Source organism: Arachis hypogaea, chromosome 12, assembly GCF_003086295.3.
Source record: "Arachis hypogaea cultivar Tifrunner chromosome 12, arahy.Tifrunner.gnm2.J5K5, whole genome shotgun sequence".
Classification (NCBI taxonomy): domain Eukaryota; kingdom Viridiplantae; phylum Streptophyta; class Magnoliopsida; order Fabales; family Fabaceae; genus Arachis; species Arachis hypogaea.
The window spans coordinates 85,874,338-85,899,041 of NC_092047.1; the positions used below are offsets into that span (position 1 = coordinate 85,874,338).

The following is a 24,704-nucleotide window of genomic DNA, read 5'->3' on the forward strand; positions in this document are numbered from 1 at the left end:
TATTGGGTGTTTTTGGCAACAAGAAACACTTATACTTTTATTTTAATTTTTTTTAGATATTGTTAGTAATATTTTGGAGTATACAAAATTAAATTTTAAAGTATAAATACTATCCAAACATATATTAAATTAAAAAATAAAAAGTCACATAATGTTAAAAATGAATATACAATATTAGACAGACACATTCAAAATCCAATCCTGTCCATTTGTTCAAGTACCCACGTCGAATTGGATAATTACTTCTCATGATTGGATAAAGATGTATTGAATATCTGTGAGTATGGATTGTGTTATCATTCCTAATTCGAACTTTAACCTTTACCTAACTGAGTCCTGGTATCAACCCAAAGAAATTTGCTACCTCATTACGCATACACATAAAATTTGCTACCTCATTAAAGACATTGAGCGTCGAAATTCTCCTATGCTGGTATCACCCACCGTTGGATCAGCCACATTTAACCGCCTCACCTTCCTGGACTCTTCTATTTCGGTCACCTTCAACATATTCGTCTAGGTAATTCTTAAGAAAATAAGTTGTGTTTGTTTTTTAGAGATTGAAATTGGGTCAAAGACTTAATATTATATTTGATAGTTAAAAATTGAAACTAAAATTTTTAGAGAAAAGTTTTAAACTGTTTCTGTCGGGACAATTATTTTGAAAGATAATGAAATTCTCAACAAAAAAATATATCATTTTTTATTTCTAATCTTTAGTTTTATGAGACTGATGATTAGTCCTGTTAATATTTTATTTTTTTCTGTATTAACGAAATAAGCCTACATGGAATGTTAAACTGTTAATTTATCAATTAAAAACTAATTAGGATTGATAAATTTTTTTATTGGGAATTTTATTGTCTTTTAAGAATAATTATCAAAGTTGTTTAGTTCTTTTTTATTACCTTTTTTAAATACATTAGCTAAATTTATTATATAAAACTAAAAAATATTAATGATTTTTAAATTATTTTTACTTATAAAAATTAAATGGAGAATATATTCTAAAGAGAGATCATTGACAGATGAGTTACCCAGTCTCACAAAATTAAATATCAATAAGTACCGAAAATAATATTTTTTATCGGGGCCTCGTAGTCCTTTGAAAAAATTATCATGCGCCGGGATGGAAATGCACTCAAATTTTAATCTCAGATACGAAATTTCAGTCTCTTTAGTACCTGTAGAAAGTGAGAACATAAAGGACTAAAATTTTGTAAGAACGGAGACTAAAACTTCAATATTTTCTTTAATAACTACAGATATTTTAATAAATATTCTTATTTCATCTTCATATTTATTTTGAATCAAATAGGATACTAAGACATAGCCCAATCCTATATATTTTACACTAAACATAATATAAAAGCTTAATTTAATCTCAGTCTTCCAATTTCTATCTCTCCGCCTCAATTTTCATTCTAAATACAACTTTAGTGTTTGACACCAATGTTCTATACATATAAAAAAAATAAAATTAAATATCAGAAATGATAAATTTATTTTATATATATATATATATATATATTCAGTCAGTCAGTCAATCAATAATAATAATAATAATAATAATAATAATAAAATTATTAAAAATTATTTTACAAAAAATTTAAAGTTAAAATAATTTGATATTTTTGTATTTAATATAATAAAAAATATCTTATTTTAAAAAATATATTTGTATTAAAAGAAAATATTTTAATTTGTATTTCAAAATATCATTATTCATCTTACTTGTTTCTAACGAAAAGAGTATATTAATATGTTAGTGTCTTCGTCCACATGCATAAAGTTAAATTAATAATAATAAAGGTTGACATATAGTAAAAATAAAATGGATGGGGAACTGTTATGTTTGATAGAGAAAAACGTTGAGAATTGATCTGTGTATTAATTTTTTTTGGAGACTAAAATGTCAACTTTTAAAACCTTTAGGTAGCGTTTGTTTTGAGGTACTGAGACAGAGACTGAGAGACTGAGACTCAGTATCGTGTTTGTTAGTTCAGAGACTGGTACTAAAATTTCTGTCTCTGTCTCTAAAATTTCAGTATTTTAGTACCTCCAAAAAGTAGGGACAGAGGGGACTGAAATTTTTAGAGATGGAGACTAAAACTTTAATAACATTTTATACCTAAAATACTTTTATTTCAATTAATTATTTCCAATTTTACCCTTTGTGCAAATTAAATTAGAGTTCCATTTTTGTTTCAATTCCTGTCTCCCATTTTGCACCAAACAGAATACTGAAATTTATTTCAATCTCTGTCTCTTAGTCTCTGTCTCTCAGTCTCAGTCTTTCCGTCTCTATCTCTCCACCAAACGCTACCTTAAGGACTGATTTGAGTAATTACTCTGCCAAAAAATAAAGAGTAATGCTACATATTCAAGTTTTTTTGGCAACCTAATCCAACCAAATTGGCCCAACTACAATAAAAATCACTCTCAAAATGAAACGCGTGATATGTAACATCCTCACTACCAGAATGTCACGCTTCCTGCTGCGCCACTCTGATAGTAAGAAATATTACGACTACTTTATATACTTAATATTAAAATAGGAGTCTATGACTCAACACCATATCGTTGATTTCTTTGAAAACCGGAAGTAAATACTTTATTTTAAAAAAAAATAAGCAGGCATAGATTCATATACAAGACTTCTTACATAATATCTTATAATATAATATAATATATATATAACATACAACTCATATCCCTCTTACAAAATTGTAATAACAAAGACGAGGGAAGAAAATAATCTAATTAATACAACAACATATAAACCAAACGCAGTATAACTCTTCTTAATGCTTCTTCATTCGGTTCCTGAAAAGGTAAAGCTGTAGGGGGTGAAAACCTAACCACACGGTCTCACCTCGGAGTTTCAAAGTAGTCATAAGAAGATATTTAATAAGAAAATTGTTTTCAAGCTTAGTAATTATCATTATCTTATGAATCTTTTTTAAAAACCAATAGATAATCGTTCAAAACCTTTTCAGAGAAATAATATTTATTCTTTCAGAAATCCGAAACATTTCCTTTCTTATAAGAAAATCTCAATCAAAAACCAACCACGCAATCAAACAACATAATCATTAATTCAGCACCAAAGTTCATTCTCAAGTGTAGCATGCCAGGACAAACACAGGCAAGACAGACAAGGAAAGCACAGGTTTAGGTAGCAGTTACAGCAAATAGTTCAAGTAGCAGTTAAGAACAGTTTAGCAATTAGGCAAACAAAAACAAGTTCAAACCCAAGCAAAGCATACAAATGCATATGATGCATGCCTGTCCTATGGCTGATGAGGCTCATCTGTCGGTTATCCAGCCAGCCCGACAAGTTTGAATTGTCCTTAGACTGTCCCCCGACGTGCATCCCCAAGAGTCTATGCATAGCTTTTTCTCAAATAATCAATATTGCTCAATGGGGGTAACATTCCCGGAAATTTATATAGTGCCCGGTTACACTTACGTCGTAGGGTCAACAGAGTATCGAGTTCTCTACCTGGTACACGTAGTGGCAAGTCACGACACTTTTTTCAGGAAAACTCGTGTCTCAGATAATTCAATTTCATAAGCCATATAAATAATTCATTCAACATTCATCAATGTCTAAGTCATTCTCAACATCATCATCATTCATCAATCCATATTTCATTTCAAATTTTCAATTTCATTCAAAATCATATTTCACAAAAAATCCTCATCATCCTTCTTTCCATTCCATTCGCTAACAATTTCCAATCCAAAACATAACTCTTCCTTTGATAAATAAAGTAATCTTAAACCATATAATGCTTAAAATTAAACCTTTTTAAAATAACTACTTCAAATAAAACTTCTAATTTTATAAAATTTCGGCAACATCTCCTCTAAAACTCAGACACTGCCACCCTTTTCGGATCCCATCCAATCATTTCTCAAATCAACCAATTCCAAATCTCAATCATTTTTCCCGAGTTGAACTAGTTCCAATATCAAATTATTTTCAAATCAAACCAGTTCCAACAATAAAACTCTTTTTAAAATCAAATCAGCTCAAATATTAAATCATTTATAAAAATCAGACCAACTCAAAATCAAACCGTTTCCAGAATCAATTTATTTTCATATCTCAAATTATTTCCAAAATCGATTCATTTATATTACCAAGTAAACTCCAAAATCAAGAAAATCCATCTTTCATAATAATCAAGTAAATAACATTTCAAACCGGTTTTTATCAACAACTATACACCACTCACGCAATCAAGCACCCAATAATCCAATCCAACAAACCATCACGTCCACAAGACAAATATAATCACAGAAGTATATCTTTTTGCATCAATATCTATTTATCACAACTCTGTAATGTAAAAATAGATTTTAATAAAAACACCTACCTCAGTTAGCTGAGTCCGCGTAACTTATCGTGATAATTCCCTTTCCTTTTAATTCATGCCAATAGCAATAACGTTAACCCCGAGGACAGCAACAACTCTGATGCCTCTTATAGTAATCGCATTATTACAAATTGCAATTACAGTAGCTGGAACCGAATCATTAAGAACAGCTCTGGTGTCTGCTCCCAACGACAGAAAAAAAATAGAAATCAAACCCGAGCATCCGTCCTAGCGGCAGTAACATCACAGTAAATCTGGCCTGGTTTCGACGACGACGTATAACTAAGTAACTCACGGCAATAGAAACCCAAGAAGACAGAGGCTTTAGCTGTGGTCTCCGGCGACGCAGCAGCAACCTGGGTGCAACCACGGCGGGCCCAACAGCTTCAGTGACAACTCCCGGCAAGCACAGCAACTCTAATCGCACATATAATAACCGAAACTCAGTTATATAACAAATACCACCATAAATTCCTCAGCAACTTATAACAGAATGACGATTATGGATGTTCGGAACGAGGAATAGCTTACTGTAATTAGGGGACCCATGGAAATGGAGCGGCGGCGGCAATTCCAGCACTCAGAAGAACCGAAACCAGCCTAAACAAATCGGGCCAGTACCAAAACTAGAACCAGATGGGGTTTGGAATGGTAAGAGCGTCCTCCTGCAACTGCAACTGCATTTTCCAGCATCCTTCAATGAGAAGAGATAGAATAGTAATGGTAACTCCCACCACCGTCATCTCCTCTCTTCCGGTGACCAGCTTCAGCGGCAAGGACGGTGAAGGCTTCGGCGGCAACAGCCATGGGAGCTTGGCGCGAAGCTGACAGCGACAGGAGACACGAACGGCGGCGATTCCTCCCACGGACGCAGCTGGCGGTGCGAATCGTTCTCCCTCTGCCCGATCTCTCTCCTATTTGCGACATCGCCGGCGACGATGGTGGCGGAAGCACCTGCTCCTTCCTTCCTCAGCGACAACGACGCGGCTTGTGGCCCCTGTGAACGGTGACGACAGGGCCTGGGTCCTCTTTCGTTCCGCTGCACCTTTCATCTGCGAACCTTCTCTCTCTCGCACACGGCTAGACTAGCGGTGACGGCAACAGCAAGACCCTCCGCGCGCCAGCGCATTCTTCTTCTCTTCCCACTTTTTCTTCTCAGTTTCCCCCTCTCCTCTCTGTCCCTTCTCCGTTCTCCCTCTTCTTTTTTTTTTCTTTTATCTTTTTGTTTTGTTTTGGTGAAAGGGGTGAGCAGCCGAGGGTTTTTGGGGGGGGGGGCGGGGGGTTGGTGGCAGTGCTGTTAGTATTAGGAAGGTTAGGGTTCAATTTGGGAATATTTGAGTTAATTAGGATTTGGTAATTTTAATCAAATTAGGGTATATTTTATTACTTCAAAATCTAATTTAATCCCTTGAAATTACTTTAAAAAAATATTACTTAATTATCAATTTGTTAATTAGATTTTAATCAAGTATCTTAATTTAAAATTAGAGATGATATAATTTATTTTTATGAAATTAAAATATTAAATTCTAAAATCTCAATTATTTAAACTAAATCATATAAAATTCTTATTCTTTTACAACTGCTAAATTTTATAATTTAAGTATAGAAAATTATTCAATAATAATGAAATTAAGTAAAATTTATATTTTAATTATCAAAATCTGCTTTAATTATTTTCAATGAAATAATTTCTGAAAATAAAATCTCTAATAAATAAATAAATTTGAAATTGGCTCATAATAACAAATTTTTCAAAATTTATGGGTCTTACATGATACGCGCTCCAGTGCTCCATTAGCGCATAATTCAAAGAGTTTGCACTACATGTACAAGCTTTTTTACACCTTTTGTAGCACACAAATTTTTGTTGGAGAGTACACAAATTTCGAAGCATAACACACAAATTTTTTAAGTATCGCACATGAAAATTAGAATGTAACACAAACTTATTGATATAGCACACAAATTTTTGCACATAATACACAAATTTTTTAATCATAACACACAAATTTTTGAAGCACAGTATACAAATTTTGCTCCACCAAAATTTATGTGTATATTCTTTTATTGAGTTCTATTACACCATACCACATCACATGTGTAAATTAAATAAAGTGAAACAACACACACTCCTTCATTTTCGTAGCACACAAGTAATTGAAGCAGCTTGGTAGCTCATACTAATTTGACAGATATCATTAAATAAATTTTGGTTTATCATAACACACAAATATTTAAGCACAGCACACATTTTTGTTTAGCATAGCACACAAATTAACATATATAGCATAAAAATCAGAATCATACAATAACACTAATTTTTTAAACAACTAAACAAACAAACAAACAACAACAAAGCCTTGTCCCACTAAGTGGGGTCGGCTACATGAATCAAACGACGCCATTGTGCTCTGTCATGTATCATGTCTACAGAGAGACCGTTTACATGTAGATCTCGTTTGACCACCTCATGGATGGTCTTCTTAGGTCTTCCTCTGCCTTTCGCCCTTTGTCCATCTTCCATCTCATCCACCCTCCTGACTGGATGTTCTATCGGTCTTCTTCCCACATGTCCAAACCACCTGAGACGCGATTCAACCATCTTTTCCACAATGGGTGCTACTCCAACTCTCTCCCTTATATCTTCATTCCTTATTTTATCCAATCGCGTATGACCACTCATCCATCTCAACATCTTCATCTCTGCCACACTCAACTTATGTTCGTGCTCCCCTTTAGCCGCCCAACACTCCGTACCATACAGCATAGCTGGTCTTATAGCGGTGCGATAGAATTTACCTTTAAGTTTTAAAGGCACTTTTTTGTCGCATATAAAACTAGATGCACTCCGCCATTTTGACCAACCTGCTTGGATCCTATGATTTACATCCTGTTCAATCTCTCCATTATCCTGTATGATGCACCCAAGATACTTAAAACTTTTAACTTTTCTCAGGATGTTTTCTCCAATCTTCACCTCTATATTGGAGTTTTCCCTTCTCAAACTGAACTTACATTCCATATATTCCGTCTTGCTACGGCTTATGTGCAGACCATACACTTTTAGAGCTTCTCTCCATAACTCCAACTTCTTATTTAGGTCTTCTCTTGACTCTCCCATAAGGACGATATCATCGGCAAAAAGCATGCACCATGGCACAGGCTCTTGGATGTGCTCTGTGAGTACTTCCAAGACTAATGTGAAAAGGTATGGACTTAAGGATGATCCCTGGTGTAATCCTATACCAATAGGGAATTCCTCTGTCACACCACCTTGAGTCTTCACACTAGTTGTGGCCCCATCATACATGTCTTTAATTGCCCGAATATATGCGATCCTTACTCTCCTCTTTTCTAAAACCTTCCATAAGACCTCCCTTGGTACCCTATCATACGCTTTTTCCAAATCAATAAACACCATGTGTAGATCCCTTTTATTACTACGATACCTCTCCATCATCCTTCTTAATAGGTATATTGCTTCAGTGGTAGATCTACCTGGCATAAATCCAAATTGGTTCTCTGTTACTTGTGTCTCTTTTCTCAACCTCCGTTCTATCACCCTTTCCCATAACTTCATAGTATGACTCATAAGCTTAATCCCTCTATAGTTTCCGCAACTTTGTATATCCCCCTTATTCTTGTAGATAGGTACCAAGGTACTCTTTCTCCACTCATCAGGCATCTTCTTTGACCTTAAAATCTCATTAAAAAGCTTGGTTAACCAGTTGATGCCTTTTCCTCCAAGACCCTTCCAAACCTCAATCGGGATATTATCAGGTCCTACTGCCCTGCCATTTTTCATCTGCCATTTTTTAAACAACTCAACTAAAAAAAATTAAGATCATCATAAATAATCATAATCAAGAAAAAAAACAAAAATACATACAATAGCACATAAATATCGAGTATAGAAAAACAACACAAGTAATCGAAACTAATAGCCTGATAATTCACACAAATTTGTCAAAAATTATTAAACAAATTTTAGTTTATTACAGCACACAAATATTTAATCATAACACATTTTTGTTCAACATAGCACACAAGTTTACACATATAGCACACAAATATTGATTATAGAAAAACAATATAAAAAGTATTCATACCTTTTAAATTTCACTCAGTAAAAAAGATACATCTAATTCACAAAGAAAAAGAAATTAAACAACAACAATAACAAAAAGACAAGATGACGAAGCAGAAGAAGAAGAACAACAACAACAAGACGTTAAAGAAGGAAGAAGAAGACAATAGTGGCAGCGGCAGCAACGACGACAATGGTAGTAGTAGTGGCGGCAGATTTATTGTGCCAACGAGGAGGAGGAGGAGGAGGAGGAGGAGGAGGAGGAGGAGGAGGAGGAGGAGGAGGAGGAGGAGGAGGAGGAGGAGGAGGAGGACTGAAATTTAAATTTTAATAACTTGGTTAACTTGGTTAATGAATGGAACTCTACTAGGGGGACAATGGAGAATCTTGATAATATGTACAATAGGCTGATTATTTAGCCCAATAAAAATAAATAGTGAAAATCATTCTACAAATTATCCTAAATTCAAAAACTCTCATTCAGTTATTTTACATCAAATTTTAAATTCCCCAATTTCAAATTTCAAATTTTAACAATATGACCCCCACAGTCCCACAGTCCCAACAGTGTCGTGACCTCCTCCAGCCCTAACAATACCATGAATCCCTTACCCCCAATTAAAATAACCTGATTACATATAAAACTGATCACCCCTCAAAATGTTTAGTCTTTATGCTTTAACCAAATCTAATAAAATAATCATCTAAATGCTCATTAAAACAACCATATGCATATCTACTATATTGAACATTTAGATTATTTTAATTGTACTTACATAAATAACCATCTGCATTAGGCATAAAAATAACTATCCGCCGACTTACTGTAATGAACATATGTATAAAAAAAGACTTTTACTTTTTATCTAGTTGGTCTCTTGTGGGAGTTGTAAAGCACAATTGTCATTTGAAGGAATATAATCATCAAAGATTATTGACGATAGTGTAGCAAACTTTTCATCACCCATCGTGCTTGCGTGAGGAGAAGAGAGGGACTTCCTATTCTCAGATTTGCTACCACGGTGTGCCAACAGGGGTTCAGCGGTGATCGGTTGCGACTGCGGCGAGATCCAGGAAGTGCAACGTTGAACGGTTGCTGGTTGCGTGGTAACCGGACATGGCCGCAGCGACGGGGAAGAAAGAAAGGACAGGAGGGATCCGATACGCCAACGGAGAGGGCTGGGGGACTGCACGGCCGGCGCGTAAGAGAGCTGGTGAATGACGCAACATGCGCGAAGGTGGTGCTTGGACGTTCGCGGTGGGCAGGGTGGCCTCGGCTGATGCTCTGAGTGGCGGATGGTGTTCTTAGCAGCGACGGCCTGGCGAGATGGGAAGAGAATGGGGGAGAAGAATGTCCGAAGCACTAACCTCACATGCGGAGAGAGGGAGATACGTAACTGCTCCTGTTTGAAATATTTATTTTTGTTTGAATTTAAAATAAAAAATTATTAAAAATTAATTAAATTAATTATCATCTGATTTTAATTTCCTTTTTATTTCTATTGTACATATTGTATGCCAAAGACTAAACTCATTGTCTCTTTATACTTTTTCCAATAAAAACACTTGGACACTTAGAATTTTTGAAAATAATAATTTGAAGACTGATTTATCTATCGAAGTAAAATTTAAGAATTGATCTGTATATTAATTTTTTTTAAAGACTAAAATATCCATGTTTAAAATTTTTAGAGACTAATAAAAATAGGTAATCTTTGAAAAATAACTTGAATAAAAAAAATACTTTCAATTTCCCAGACATGCTCCTAATCTTGTAACCTTAGTTTATTATTGTGAAAACACTCAAAACAGTGACTATTTTTTCTAGCCACTGGTATGATCATGGGGCGTGTATTTGATGTCTCCTTTAAATTTTGGCAAACCACGTTTTGAGGTTGGCTAAGGTTGAGGTTAAAAAATAAAATTAAAAATTATTTTATTTTATTTAATGTATTAAAATTTTGCATGCACACAGAAGCTAGAAAAAACAAAGAGGAGGAAGAATAGAAACAAGAATACACTCATGAGGAATACACAATACCAAATAGGATTTCTCTGAAATTAAATTCATTAAATCAAATTCAATCAGCATTTTTGTGTTCTATGTTTTGTGGTTATTATGCCTGTCCCAGCCGTAGTTGCTATTGTTCCTGTGGGAATATTATTCTTCACCACCGGTCTCATCGTTAATCTCATTCAGGTAACTCTTTTCTTTGATTCTTATTCCTCCTTAATTTTCTTTTCCCAAAACAATAATAATAAAATTGTAAATTTTGATATTGTTTGATATATATTTCTTTTTTTTTTTCAATTTGTTGTTGCTGGAAAAACAATAACGATGTAGAGGGAAAAAGATACTTTCTTTTTGTGTGTGTTTCTTCTTTGATAATCTAAATAATAGGGTTTTCAATTGGGAGGATCTTTTTGTTAATTATTCATCCACATTTCGTTGAGTTTAAAATAAAAGGGGAAAAAAATATAACTTTTCCATTTTTTAATGTTGTTTGTGATAAAGGAGAAAATTAGACTGCTTATTTGATTTGATATGTTGTTGTCATATACACTCGATCAAGTTGTTGCGTTTTTTCATTTTTAACGTATGCTTATGCCTGAAAATTTGGTATACTTTAATTGATTTTTAATTGTTGATAGAACAAATTATTATTATTATTATTATTATTATTATTATTATAACTTAAGCTTATTAGTTTTGAAAATCTGAGAAAGAAACTGCTTGATTGTTTCTAGCAATTGCATAAATCATTGCGTAACGAAGAAAGTTAATAATAAGTTGATAACTACTATTTTCAACTTTCTTTGATAAGAGAGAATCACTTTTGGTTTAATGCAACTGATTAAATTGTGCAGCAAGAATTGTATGAGATGTCTTGGATTACTTTAATTAATTAATTAATTATATAGCCTCTTGATTTTGTTTATTTGGCCTCAGACAATATGTTATTGCCTTGTACGACCAATATCCAAGAGTTTGTACAGAAGAATCAGTAGGGTAGCACTAGAATTGTTGTGGCTAGAACTTGTATGGCTATTTGATTGGTGGGCAGGAGTTAAGGTATTAAATCAACTTCCCTTTCCTCCGATATGGTTTTTTTTTTTTTTTTGGTATTATTATTTGCTAGTTCAAAGTTTTCTTTTACATTTTGCCAGGAGTATCTTGATTGTATGAGGTAAAATTGGATTTTTAAGTTTTTATTGAAATATGTTACTTCGCTTTTGTAAGCTTATAAGAAGTTAAGAACCTTTGAACTTGATAGTCAACTATACATTTTTCCAAGAATGAGAGTTAGTAAGATTAGATTTAGATATATTGTGCATTTGTGACTTACAACGAACATCTTTTTTTACAAAATTTCTGAGATTCTAGTCCTTTATGTTATGATGTAAAATTATACCATACATTTTCATTAGAAATTGCTTACTTAAGATATAAAGCTGGTCTTATGGTTTTTCCTACTACTAAAAAGATGCTAAATAGAATTGTGAAAATAAGGTTTGATTAAAACTGAGTGTCATAGGTTGAGGATGTTGTAGGATGTGTTTAATTTATCATGTAAAATATCCAATTTTGCCAGTTTCTTTACATGATTACAGTAACAATAATGGTCAGAAATAAAAATTATGATCATTTGTTTAATTACAGTAGCCTGTTTCTATACTGTCAATGCCGTTATGGATTTGAAATTGTTGCAAAAGATGTTGGGTTCCTATTAATGTAGGTATTTCAGAAAAAGACATTACATGTTCTTTTGTCTATATATAAAAAAAATACTCTAATGTCATACACTACTACTATAGAACAGTGATCCATGTAGTTAGAGAAAGTGAAGATGAATTATTTTATTTTTCACTATTTTTATCATTTTGTAGTTACTTTTCTGCTTCACTTTAGACAGATTTTATTCTCCTTCAATCTACGTTGTCTAACCAATAACAAAAGATTTGAAGGGAGTAAAAAAATTTGGTGAGAGACTAAATGTTTCTACTTTATTCTGCCAAATAATAGAGCACGGAGATTTTCATTGTTCTTTCTCTCTTTGATAGACTTGTTTTCACATATACGAAAATATTGAGAGAGTTTGCTTTATTATGTAATGGGACTTATCCTTGTCAAAGGAAAACATTTTATGCTTAGGTAAACTTTTAGTCATAATTGAAGCTAATGGTTCTTTTCTCAAATCATTTGCTGCATCGAGCACCTAAAAGACTAGGAATTAGTCTATTCTTGAAAGTGCTCCTTTTGTTGCTTGCTCCTTTCAATAGATAATTGTTTATGTTGGTTTTTATTCACCAAATCACCATAATGCCTCTCTCTATTTTACTTTTCACATCCTTCAACAATGATAAAAATATGATGTTATCTTATATTGAACATCATGAATTTCACCACAGTTTAAAATTTCCTATTTTGCATTTAGCATGATCAATTTTTTCATTTGGATCTTTCTTATTTCAGCTCCAAATATTCACAGATCAAGAAATCATAAACAAGATGGGTAAGTTTCTTGTACCATGCATTTGGTGTGTAATCCATTTCAACTTTTCTTCCTCTTTCTTCTTCTAGTGTGCATGGTTGAGTTTGTTTTAGAAAGTAAAAGAAGGTTGTTTTGAAGGGCCAAAATTTCCTGGAGTAAAATCTCATCCTCTGTTTTTGTCATGATTTTCAAGGTAAAGAGCATGCACTTGTCATATGCAATCACAGAAGTGATATTGATTGGCTTGTTGGATGGATATTAGCTCAGGTGATTTTCTTATTTAGTATGACTTTTGGGTTTTTCACATCTTCAATGCAAGCATTGCAAGCACATTAACATGTTCACACGTTTAAGCATGACTTGCTTAGGACAAAAAGAGGCACATCTAAACCCAATTTTTACATTTGTGATACTTTATAGTGAAATATCATATCCTTTATATATTTTATGACTGACATTTTATTTGTGCTTGAATCACTATTTATTATTGAACATACAACAGCGATCTGGATGCCTTGGCAGTGCCCTTGCTGTGATGAAGAAGTCATCAAAGTTTCTTCCGGTATGATTCATTTAGACTTGTGACTTTGAAATAATAATTAAAAAAAGAGGCAAGCTACTATAAGGATTGATAATTCATGAAATGATCTATTTTTACCTGATCAGGTATATTTTTTGAGTTAATACTCAAATTGGTTTCTAAAGTTACACTTGCACCTCAATCTAGTCCCCAAAGTTTAATTTACTCAATTTGGTCCCTAACTTGGTATCCGTGACTTACGTTAGTCCCTGTGGCTGATTTCTTCATAGAACTATTAACGACGTATTGAGATAGATTGATGGCTGCCATGGTAGACTTCCTAATGGCTATCTGATGTAGCAATTAAAATTGTTACTTCAATTTTCTGTTTAAGTCTTTAAAACCCTTATGTGAAATTAGGGTTAAGGTTTTAAAGGTTTCGAGGGAGAAAAGTGAGGTAAAAGAAATTTCAATTACCACATTAAATACCTATTAAGAAGTTTAGTGTGTCAGTTTTAAGTTCATCTCAGCACATCATTAATTGTTCTGTGACGAAAATAAGGTTAGGGACCAATGTGAGTCACGAATTCTATGTTGAGGGGCTAAATTGAGTTAACCGAAACTTTGGAAACCAGATTGAAGTGCGAATATAACTTTAGAGACCAATATGAGTACTAACTCTATATTTTTGTTATCATGCATGAACTACATTTGCATAATGTCTAGCTTGATGTGACATAATGTCAAATCCCAATATGACCAATTAGTTTTAGAGTTCAACCCCTCGTTTCCTCACTCATCCATTTAAAATCAAATTTCAACATAATTTGAAAATGGTAACTCATGTATGAGAATGTGCATGTAGATATTACAGTCATCCATATACCATTATTTAACGACTTAACCTTTTGTGAGATATAATTCATTGTAGCACACCATCAACATTTTATGTATGTTTTCCTTGTTGTCAATTGTTAGCGTTTTAGAATAATATCATGTTATGATTTTCCCTATTTGTTACCATGGTTAATCTACCGGAAAATTAAATATATGAAGGTGATTGGTTGGTCAATGTGGTTTGCTGAATATCTTTTTCTAGAGAGAAGTTGGGCCAAAGATGAAAACACATTGAAGGTATGAATTACTTAAAATATATGCTTTATGCTCACAAAATTAGATATTCTTGTCTTTCAATGTTTTCTTGTTCTCTTTTTATGATCATCTTATGTTGAGCTTGTTATATTGTAATTCAGTCAGGCATACAACGACTTCAGGATTACCCTCTTCCCTTTTGGTTGGCTCTCTTTGTAGAAGGAACAAGATTTACACAGGCCAAACTTTTAGCTGCTCAGGAATATGCAACCACAACTGGATTGCCTGTTCCTAGAAACGTTTTGATTCCAAGAACTAAGGTGAAATCACTTGTTTTCCCTTTTTCTTTTGCATCTTGTATTTTTTTTTTTTTTCTTTTCATGATTTTTAGGGGTTATTTTGTTCTAATATATCACCATTTTTAAAACTTTTTGCCAAAATGTCTCCCTTTTCAAATTATTTACTGAGGTGCCATCGTTTTGCCAAGTGGCACCTCGTATTTTTTTTTTTTCGCATGCTGACTGGAAGGCGCCTAAGCGAAACACACATTCTGTGAAGAAAGCGCCAATCAGGCATTTTTGTGCTGGAGGTGCTTCCCTTTTTTTCTTCGGATGTTATATTATAACACATTCAATGTTGTTTTACAGGGATTTGTTTCAGCAGTGAGCAATATGCGTTCTTTTGTTCCTGCCATTTATGATGTAACTCTAGCTATTCCTAAGAATTCACCTCCTCCGACATTGCTAAGAATCTTCAAGGGAGAACCTTCAGTGGTAAGCCAATCAAAATCAAGATTTAGAAACAACTGCACCATTGACTTGATCCCTTCTTTTTCTGGCTTTTACTCAAATGAAAAAGCTTCTCTCATCCAATTATAAGTTAGGGAACTAAATCCTGATCCTTTGTTTGAATTGCCAATAACTCAATAATATCTTTTGTATCCAATGCCCTGCTCAATTAAAAGCCTAGTCTTGTTACCTTTTTAGGTGCATGTTCATATTAAACGACATTTGATGAATGAATTACCCAAGGATGATGAAGGTGTTGCTCAATGGTGTCGAGATGTATTTGTGGCTAAGGTGGGTTCAATTTGATATCTTATAATTTCTATGTATATTATAAAGAATCTGCTAGGCATACTTTCAAAAAGTTCCTTGTATTTCATGATTTTCTTATTCAATTAGGAGTAAATAGTTTATTTTTTCTGAAGTTTGTGCATACACACCCTTTGCAAAAGTTTTTTGATATATTGTTTTGCTTTGTGTCTATAGATTTTCATTTTATGACTTTTTTTAATTATTTTATATTCTTTTTCCCTCACCGTCTTTTCTCCATTGCGCACACCAGGATGCATTGTTAGACAAACATAAATATGAAGATAAATTTAGTGACAAAGAATCTCATGATGCTGGTAAACCGATCAAGTCTCTATTGGTGAGATACTCTCTCAATATGTATGACTTTTGCATTTTTTTATCTTCTTTTTCTTGTATCTCATTGTATGGAGTAAAATAATTTTAGAGCAAAACTACAATGCATCTTGAAAAGTATAAGTTGGCAGATTTTTCTTCAAAATTCTCAAAAGCAAAAAACTCAATTCTGCCCCGTAAGTGTTTGTTTGTGATCCAATTTATTTTTCAAGCTCTTCCCAATTTTTCCTTCCCCTCCATGGCTTCTATGTTCTCTAACAATGTTCTAAAAACCGAACTGGTCATTAAACCGGTAGAATTAAAGATTCAAAGGTTTAAAAGTTCAACGAGGTTCAATCGGAGTTGAATCGAATAAAATAAAATAATATATTGCATAAAATATATGTCTTTTAGAAAAAATTGATTTTTTTTGTAGTTTATTATTTTAAATTGGTTAACTGCTAAAATAAGTCAGTTTGACGAGTTAACTGGTTTTTTGATCGATTTTTTTGGTTCGTTGCCAATCGATTTTTGTCTTAACCAAACCAGTTTGGTAACTAGTTCCCAATTTATCCGGTTGATCTGGCCGGTTAGGTCCGCTTCTCAGAACCATGTTTTCTAATGAGTTTTTTTGCTAATCAAGTTTAACTTTTGGTGTAGGTTGTTATATCATGGTATATTTTGCTTTTTGTGGGATTTGTGAAGTTCGTTCTCTTTTTTCCACTACTAATGTCATGGAAAGGTCTCACAATTTCAATGGCTGCTTTGGGAGTTGTTACTATCCTAATGCAAATTTTGATTCGGTTCTCACAATCTGAGCATTCAACACCAGCAAAAGTTGTCCCTATAAAAACAAATAGAGGAGAACAGTTACAAGCAGAGACTAGGGGTAACAAACAAGACTAGATGAAGTTACTTGTTTGCTAAATTAATTCATTACACTGGAATTCTTTTGAGTACCATTTTGATGAACTTTATTTGCATTTTCGTGTATTTAGATTCTTCGTTCCTTTTTATCTTTTGTGCTACCAAAATCCACCTAGGGTATGTATTCAATTCTTCTTTGTTGTATGATGTATGCATATGGATTACTTATTTTATTATTAATCGGGTTAAATATGTACAAACAATAGGGTGGAGTAGATAAATTATACACTTTGTATCACCTTTTTAATATCAGGTAGTTGTACATTTTCAAATCTTAAATATTATTAATTTTTACTAACACTACATGAATAACCATTTCTTGAACAGCTATAGTTGTAAAGATCTTGAATTTATATTAGTTGCTCAAAGATATATCTATTAGCAATACTTGTCCAATTTGAGACCCAAAATTCAAAAGTAATTTTGTAACACGCCCTCACAAACTCCTAGTCTCGAAATCTTCTTCTCTGTGACTCCATCAGATATATACTCTCAATCCCTTCCTTTAAAAAAAAAAAATTACACAAATATGTAGCTATGTATTACCATATCAGTGACTGTGTTTGACTCAAATCATTTACTATCTCACTGTAGCTTCTGTTTTGCACTATTTCCAATCATTCAAACAATTACTAGCCTTTATCTAAGTAGCAGCACAGCACTACTAATGCAAAATGATGATACTGTCTACAGGTCTTCTTAGTTGATGCAACCACAAAGCATTTCAATGCCTTGACAACTAGGTTGGAGAAGACAGCAAAAGAATTTGATTTCAATAACCGATTGCTGGAACAGATGAGGAAAAAGTTGAATTTTGAAATTTCAATTTCTCAATTAGAGTGAGAAGAAACAAATGCAGGAGAGGATGATGATGGTAAACAATCGTCTGAAGAGTGATTGTATTTATTGTAGCATAATACTAGTTAGTAATTAAGACATTTAAATGATGTGAATAGTTATATAAATATTACTTTTGCTTACTATATATGTAGACATTGTGAATGTTTTAGAATTTATGTGAATTAATTAATCTATTTAATCGTTTTTATATTTTGTTGAATTTTAATTATATATGTAAATTACGCTTTAAGAATAGTATATGTGAAATTTAGTAAAAATTAATAATTTAGGAAATTATTGTTAGTGATCGAAATCATTGCGACCAATTTAGCCATCATAAAGGTAGTCGCTATTAAGAACGAAAATAGGAGTTTTCTTTTACCGTTAAAGACAAATTTAACATTTGAAAAATCGATTTCCAATTAGCGACTAATTTCGCGATTGAAACGTTAGACGTCATTTTGCAACTAAAGAGTTGGTCGTCATTTTGCGACTTATTTTTTAAGTTACTAAAAAATCGTTTGATATTAGTTTGGTAGCTTTGGTTGAAAATTGGTCAACAAAATCGGTCGTCAACAGTTAGTGGCTGAAATTGATCAATATTTTTAAATTTAGCGACTAAGGTTTTAACAATCACATACATCTGTCGCTAAATCAGTCGCTATTCCAGTAACTTTTTGTGGTGTTTGGAGCAATTTTGTGTTGTGGAGTAGAACATCCTATTATTAGCCTTTTTTCTAACTATTGGATCTTAATAGTCCCATGCATAACTAAATGAAGAATTATTCTCCACATATAAGCGTTTTTTCCATACAAGTCATTTATATTCACGCGCTTCATGCCGTTACTGCACATTCTTCTTCTTCTTGTTGTTACTGTGCGTTCTTCTTCTTCGTTATTTTTCTGTTTTGTTATTGTAACACCCTAATTACCCTAAACCTTATCTCGCGTCGTAAAGCAAATGTTAATCAAAGGTTATGACAGTTCTAATCTCATACACATAATATATATATATATAGAAGAAGTAAGATATTCTAGAAAATATAAGAGTATAATAGTATGAAGATCTAACCACGGCTCGCGAAGTTTAAGCCGGCTAGCTATATACAGACAATACAGAATCCTGACAATTAAAAATAGCTTATACAAATTTTTCTCTTAACGTAAGCCTCTAGGCAAAAGTAAAAACAAAATATGAGAGATATGAACAAAATAAGCAAAAAGATTCCAAAATATATCCAGGATCCTCCGCTCTATCTCCATCGAAACAACTCACCGAGGTGAGTTGCGTCCTGCATCTGAAAAACAACAACAGAATATGGTATGAGAACCGGAGGTTCTCAATATAGTAACAGTGCCCAGTGATGTAAGATATAAGACTCCGGGACGCCAGAGGCAATCCTATAACTTCATATCCATCACAAGATTCATCTTAAAACATAACTTGAACAATAAAGCATAACAACCTTAACATATTTAAAAAGGGGTAATCTAACTTAAAGAATTTTCTAATCTAACAGTTCTCCGCTGTCCCACAGCCTTCACCAACCTATCCTCCATGCGATCCCATCACCACCGCCTTCTGAGCCTCCTTAATCCCAGTAGAAAACATAATTAATATCAATGCAAGTAAAACACAAGTATAGACATATATATCAAGTAATTCAAATAGGCAAGTAAGCATGTTATACAATTAGGCAAGCAATTTCAAGTCGGCAAAGCATACAAACAGATAGAAGATGCACATGATGAATGTATGTCCTACTGGCTATGATATCACATTGTCGGTTCAACTACCAACCCGACACATCTCCATGGAGATGTCGCCCTTCGGAATCATAATTGGGAACCCCCAAGATATGGTGCTCGGAACACCGTCTAGGATTTTGTGCTTGCACACTCTAGTGATCCGAAGGGATTCGAGCGGGATACTATTGCCACGGACCTCACATCTCAATGCAAGCGGAACGAACCACCGCCCTTACGCCGCCGCCGCTACCTCGACAGGCGGGATCCAACTACCGTCCCTGCCGGGCGCATAGCGTCTCAATAATCTCAGTATAAAACAATAATTCAATAGTTTTCAGAAAATATTTTTCAGTATATCATGGATCCATCATTCTATTCCGAGTCCTCGACTCATCTCAACCACTGCCAATTCAATATTTCCATTCCGAACTCATTAGCTCATCGGTTTCTCAATTCATATGCCATTCTTCCTTCTCACTCCACCAAAGCCATCCTCAATACACTAGAAACATAAGCCTCCATTCTCTAACTTTTCAATGTAATACCAAATTAAATCTCCTAGGATCTTTCCCATGTTTTGATACCCGAAAATAAGCCAAAGAGTCTTAAAATGGTGTCAGAGAAGGTTACAAGCTTGTTGGGAAGGTGAAACAGTTAAAAACAAGAATTTAGTTGAAAAACAGGGCATGTGCGTTCGCACAGGGGTGTGCGTGCGCACGCCCAGGAGGATTTTCAAAAGTGTGTGTACGTATAGAGGTGTGTGTATGCACAGGTGTTAAATTTTTCAATTCTGTTCGCTCGCACAAGGCGTGCGAACTCCCTCAACAGAATGCACCTTCCAACGTGTGTGTGCGCACAGGGTTGTACGTGCGCACAACTTGCAGAACTTCGTTGGTTATATGTAAGCACAGAGCGTGCTAGTTCTCCCATCAGTAAGCCTTCCCCTGTGTATGCATACGCACAAGGCTGTGCGTGCGCACAGGTTTAAAAACTCACAGGGGTGTGCGTGCGCACACAAACCAGAAATCACAAAATTCTGCACCATTGCAGAATTTCAGATTTTGACACCAAACTTTCAATAATCATATCTTCTTTTACCAATTTCAGATTTCCACAAAATTTAAACTATTTTAAAGCTTGTTCAATTATCTTTCATTTGATATAAAATACATTGAATTTCAAGCACAATAGCTCAAGATATGATTCATTGAAGTTCATCAAAATTTCAGTTTTACCAAAAGTTCACAAATTCTAAATTTTCCAATTTCACAACCAAAACTAAACCACAATCTCATCAAACTCCCAAAACACATCAATTTCACATTTTTCATACCTCAATTCACCACTCCACCTTATACAATCACCAATTCCCATTATCAAATACATAATAATACATTCATGTCTCAACCAACACATTAATCAAATATCATTTTACCCTTACCAACAATCATTATAATCAATTTCAATCTCAATCTCCAATATCATGCTATCAACACCAACATTGCAATTCATCAACAACCCAAATCATCAATTCATCATACATCATAATACAACAATTCCAACCACCAATTTAATTCAATCCTATCCTATGAGTCACTAGTCTAAGTGTCTAGAAATATTATATATTACATAGAAGAAACCGAAACCATACCTTGGCCGATTCTCAATATGTACCAAAATCCCAAAATTGAACTCCAACAAGCTTCAATTCACCAAATTCTCAACCAAGATCAACAAGTCCAGCCACCAAGTCCACTTTCAAGCAATTTAAGTCACCAATATACTCCACACAACACCAATTCAAGCTAGAAATTACATAAATTCCATAAATCAAACCTAGGGTTTCATATATACACAAAACCACAAGAGATCAAGTATGCTCACCTTAATAAATGATGATTGGGGCAAAACCCACTAGTAACCAAGTGCTAGAGTGTACCTAAATACCCAAAATCACAAAATTTCACTCAACACAAAGTCCCAAATTTTCAAAATTTTGGAAGGAATAACTGAGAGGGATTTCGTGATTTTCTTACCAGTTTCTTGGCTGGGTTTTGTAGAGCTCTTCGCAAGGATCGTATGGCCGCAAACGGTGCGACGATCGGAGCTCCGTAGCTCAAGTTATGAGCTTGAGAAGATGATGATGAATAGTGTTTCTTCTCTCTTCTCCCTCTTTTGCTTTCAGCTGGTGTGGGTGTTGTGTTTAAGTTTGCTAAGTGCTGATGGGTTCATTTAATGAACTTATATATGTTGGACTTGGGCTCAACTTGGGTCCGGTCCAACCCGTTGGCGTTTTTAGCCCGTTTGGCTCAACTTTGGGTCAAACCTTTAAAATTAACGCCCAGTTTTCGAATTTAAATATTTTCCTAAGGTTTTCTACTGTTTTTAATTTTTCTCACACAGTATCGGACAGACTTAAATCGGTTCGACCGGTTCGGCTGCCGATTCGCGGTTTTTCTCAGTAAAATCTACTGAGTCCAAAAATCATATTTAAACCCTCTAATTCTCATCCTAAATTTTTGGATCCTATTTTTGGGCAATTTTAATTATTTAATTAGAAGATTAATTAGTCTTGGTTCTTACAGTTATCGTCGTCATCAACACTACCTCTTCCTCTTCCTCCTTCTTTTTTCATTGGAATTTCTTCTCTTCCTTTTATTGTTTTGAATCCAATCAAGTTGCTCGGGTGTGGTTCAATTCAGAAGAAAAAAATGTAGCATTAGAGGAAATATTTTTCTGTATTTGCAGCAAATTTGGGTGTAACACGGAGATATTTGGGTGTATTTTTATTATGATAAGTTCTGCATAATTCAAAACTCTTCCTCCTCCTCTTCTTCCTCCTCATCTTCTACTGCTTCTTTTTTTATCATCACCATCTTCTTCTTTTTTTTCTTATTCATCTTTTCTTTTTTTGTTTTACCTTCTCAAGTTTCTTCTTGTTTTACTCTCTTAACAAGAATAAAAACAAAAAAATCAAACAAAGAAGAAGAAGAAACACATAATGCTGTAAAATTACTTGGAAGAGGATGAACTTACATTCATTTAACTAAAAGAAAAAAAAGAAATAAGAAAAAAAGAAGAAGAAAAAATGCAGCATTAGAGGAAATATTTTTCTGTATTTGCGGCAAAATTTGGGTGTAACACGAAGATATTTGGGTGTAACACAAAGATATTTGGATGTATTTTTATTCTGACAAGTTCTGCATAATTCAAAACTCTTCCTCTTCCTCCTCCTCATCTTCTATTGCTTCTTCTTTTTTTTTTATCGTCATCACCATCTTTTTTTTCTTTTTTCTTATTCATCTTTTCTTTTTTGTTTTACCTTTTCAAGTTTCTTCTTGTTTTACTCTCTTAACAAGAATGAAAACAAAAAAATCAAACAAATAAGAAGAAGAAACATATAATGCTGCAAAATTACTTGGAAGAGGATGAACTTACATTCATTTAACTAAAAGAAAGAAAGAAATAAGGAAAAAAGAAGAAGAAAAAAAAATGCAGCATTAGAGGAAATATTTTTCTGTATTTACAACAAATTTGGATGTAACACGAAGATATTTGGGTGTATTTTTATTCTGATAAGTTCTGCATAATTCAAAACTCTTCCTCTTCCTCCTTCTCATCTTCTACTGCTTCTTCTTCTTCATCTTCTTATTTCATTTTCTTATAATTCTTCTTGGGAGAAAAAATCAAACAAAGAAAAAAAATACATAATGTTACAAAATCAACAGAAAGAGGAGGAGGAAAAAAATGCAGCAACAATAACAACAATAAAAAGAACCACGATGAGGATGAAAATGTGAAAAAGAAGAAGAATGAATGCAAAGAAAAATGAAAAGGAATGCAAAGAAGAAGGAGGAGAAGGAGCATGAGGATGAACGTTGAATACAAACGTTGAAAAAGAACTGTTTCTCATTTTGCGCTATTCAAAGTTGAGGAAGCGCGTGTTTACACGCTCTTTAAATTGAGAGTTGTTTTTGTTAGGCTTGAGCTGATTTGTATAGATTTGTATGCCAAAAAACTTGTATGTATAGCAAGTCTCTTAAATGAAAAGTTGATATGTAAAAGAACTACCACTTTTCCTTTTAAGTGAAATAACTGAACTATTCTATAGCTTTTGATTGTTCAATGATTAGTTATTGTTATTAGTATGATTGTATTAATATGATTAGTTATTCCTTAATGATCATGTTCTTTGATAAATAATTGCTAGATTGTTCAAATTTGTTGTCAGAATATAATTAGGATCAATTCGGATCAATTAGTATTATTTAGTATATCTGAATATTTATTATAGGAGATTACGTCTTTATTATTACGATTCTCTTAGTACCTATAAATACCCTTTCATATTGTATCATTCGAGACAACTTGAATAGACAACTTGAATATACTCAATAATACACAAATCATTTCTCCAGTTTAGTCTCTTGTTTCTAACATGGTATCAGAGCCATGGTATCCTCCTTGAAGAGGATAGGTTGTTTTCCTTGAGGTGAAATCACCGTAGTTTTTGCATTTTTTTTCTATGCCATTCATCTTTTCCTTTTGTCACTCCTTTGATGCTTTTTCACCTCACCGACTAGCCTATTTTCTCTGTCTTGTATTTTTTCGAGTCGAATGATCAAACACCATTGTCATCCGCTGCTTACTTATTCTCATGAAGAAATCATATAGTTTTCGCTCTCTTTCGGCAGTTCCGTCTGCGTTCACTTGTGGCAGTTCCGTCTGCGTTCCCTCGTGGCAGTTCCATCTGCGTTCTCTCGTGGCAGTTCCATCTGCGTTCTCTTGTGGCAGTTCTGTTTGTATTCTCTCGTGGCAGTTCCGTCTGCGTTTTCTCGTGACAGTTCCGTCTGCATTTCGTCTGTGTTTCCTTGTGGCTGCGTTTCTTTCCAGCAGTTCCATCTGCACTTCCTTCAGATAGCGGCAGTTCCATCTGCGCTTCCTTCAGACAAGCGGCAGTTCCGTCTGCGCTTCCTTCAGACTAGCGGCAGTTCCATCTGCGCTTCCTTCCGGTAGTTTCGTCTGCATCCATTTTATCAGTTTATGTTTTTTCTCTTTATTTCGTTGTTTTAAATAAGTTTCAAACTCAAGTTGTCACTTGAGTTTGAGGGGGGATGTCAGAATATAATTAGGATCAATTAGTATTATTTAGTATATCTGAATATTTATTATAGGAGATTATGTCTTTATTATTACGAT

At 33.8% G+C, this 24,704-nt stretch overlaps 1 protein-coding gene across 2 annotated transcripts; it reads left to right on the top strand.

Annotated features, from left to right (window-relative positions):
* The first annotated feature begins 10,445 nt into the window (after positions 1-10,445).
* LOC112727625 (1-acyl-sn-glycerol-3-phosphate acyltransferase 2) lies at positions 10,446-17,948 on the top strand. 2 transcript variants are annotated; one of them, XM_025777449.3, is made up of 12 exons: positions 10,446-10,675; positions 11,426-11,548; positions 12,950-12,989; positions 13,162-13,235; positions 13,471-13,530; positions 14,545-14,622; positions 14,742-14,900; positions 15,228-15,353; positions 15,567-15,659; positions 15,928-16,014; positions 16,650-16,878; positions 17,610-17,948. In XM_025777449.3, exons 1-12 carry the CDS (start codon positions 10,595-10,597, stop codon positions 17,621-17,623), a joined length of 1,164 nt encoding a protein of 387 aa, XP_025633234.1. In that variant the 5' UTR covers positions 10,446-10,594; the 3' UTR covers positions 17,624-17,948. The 2 variants fall into 2 exon arrangements, with proteins under 2 accessions (XP_025633234.1, XP_025633233.1); XM_025777448.3 differs by lacking the exon at positions 17,610-17,948 and having other exon boundaries at positions 16,650-17,188.
* Positions 17,949-24,704: the final 6,756 nt, after the last annotated feature.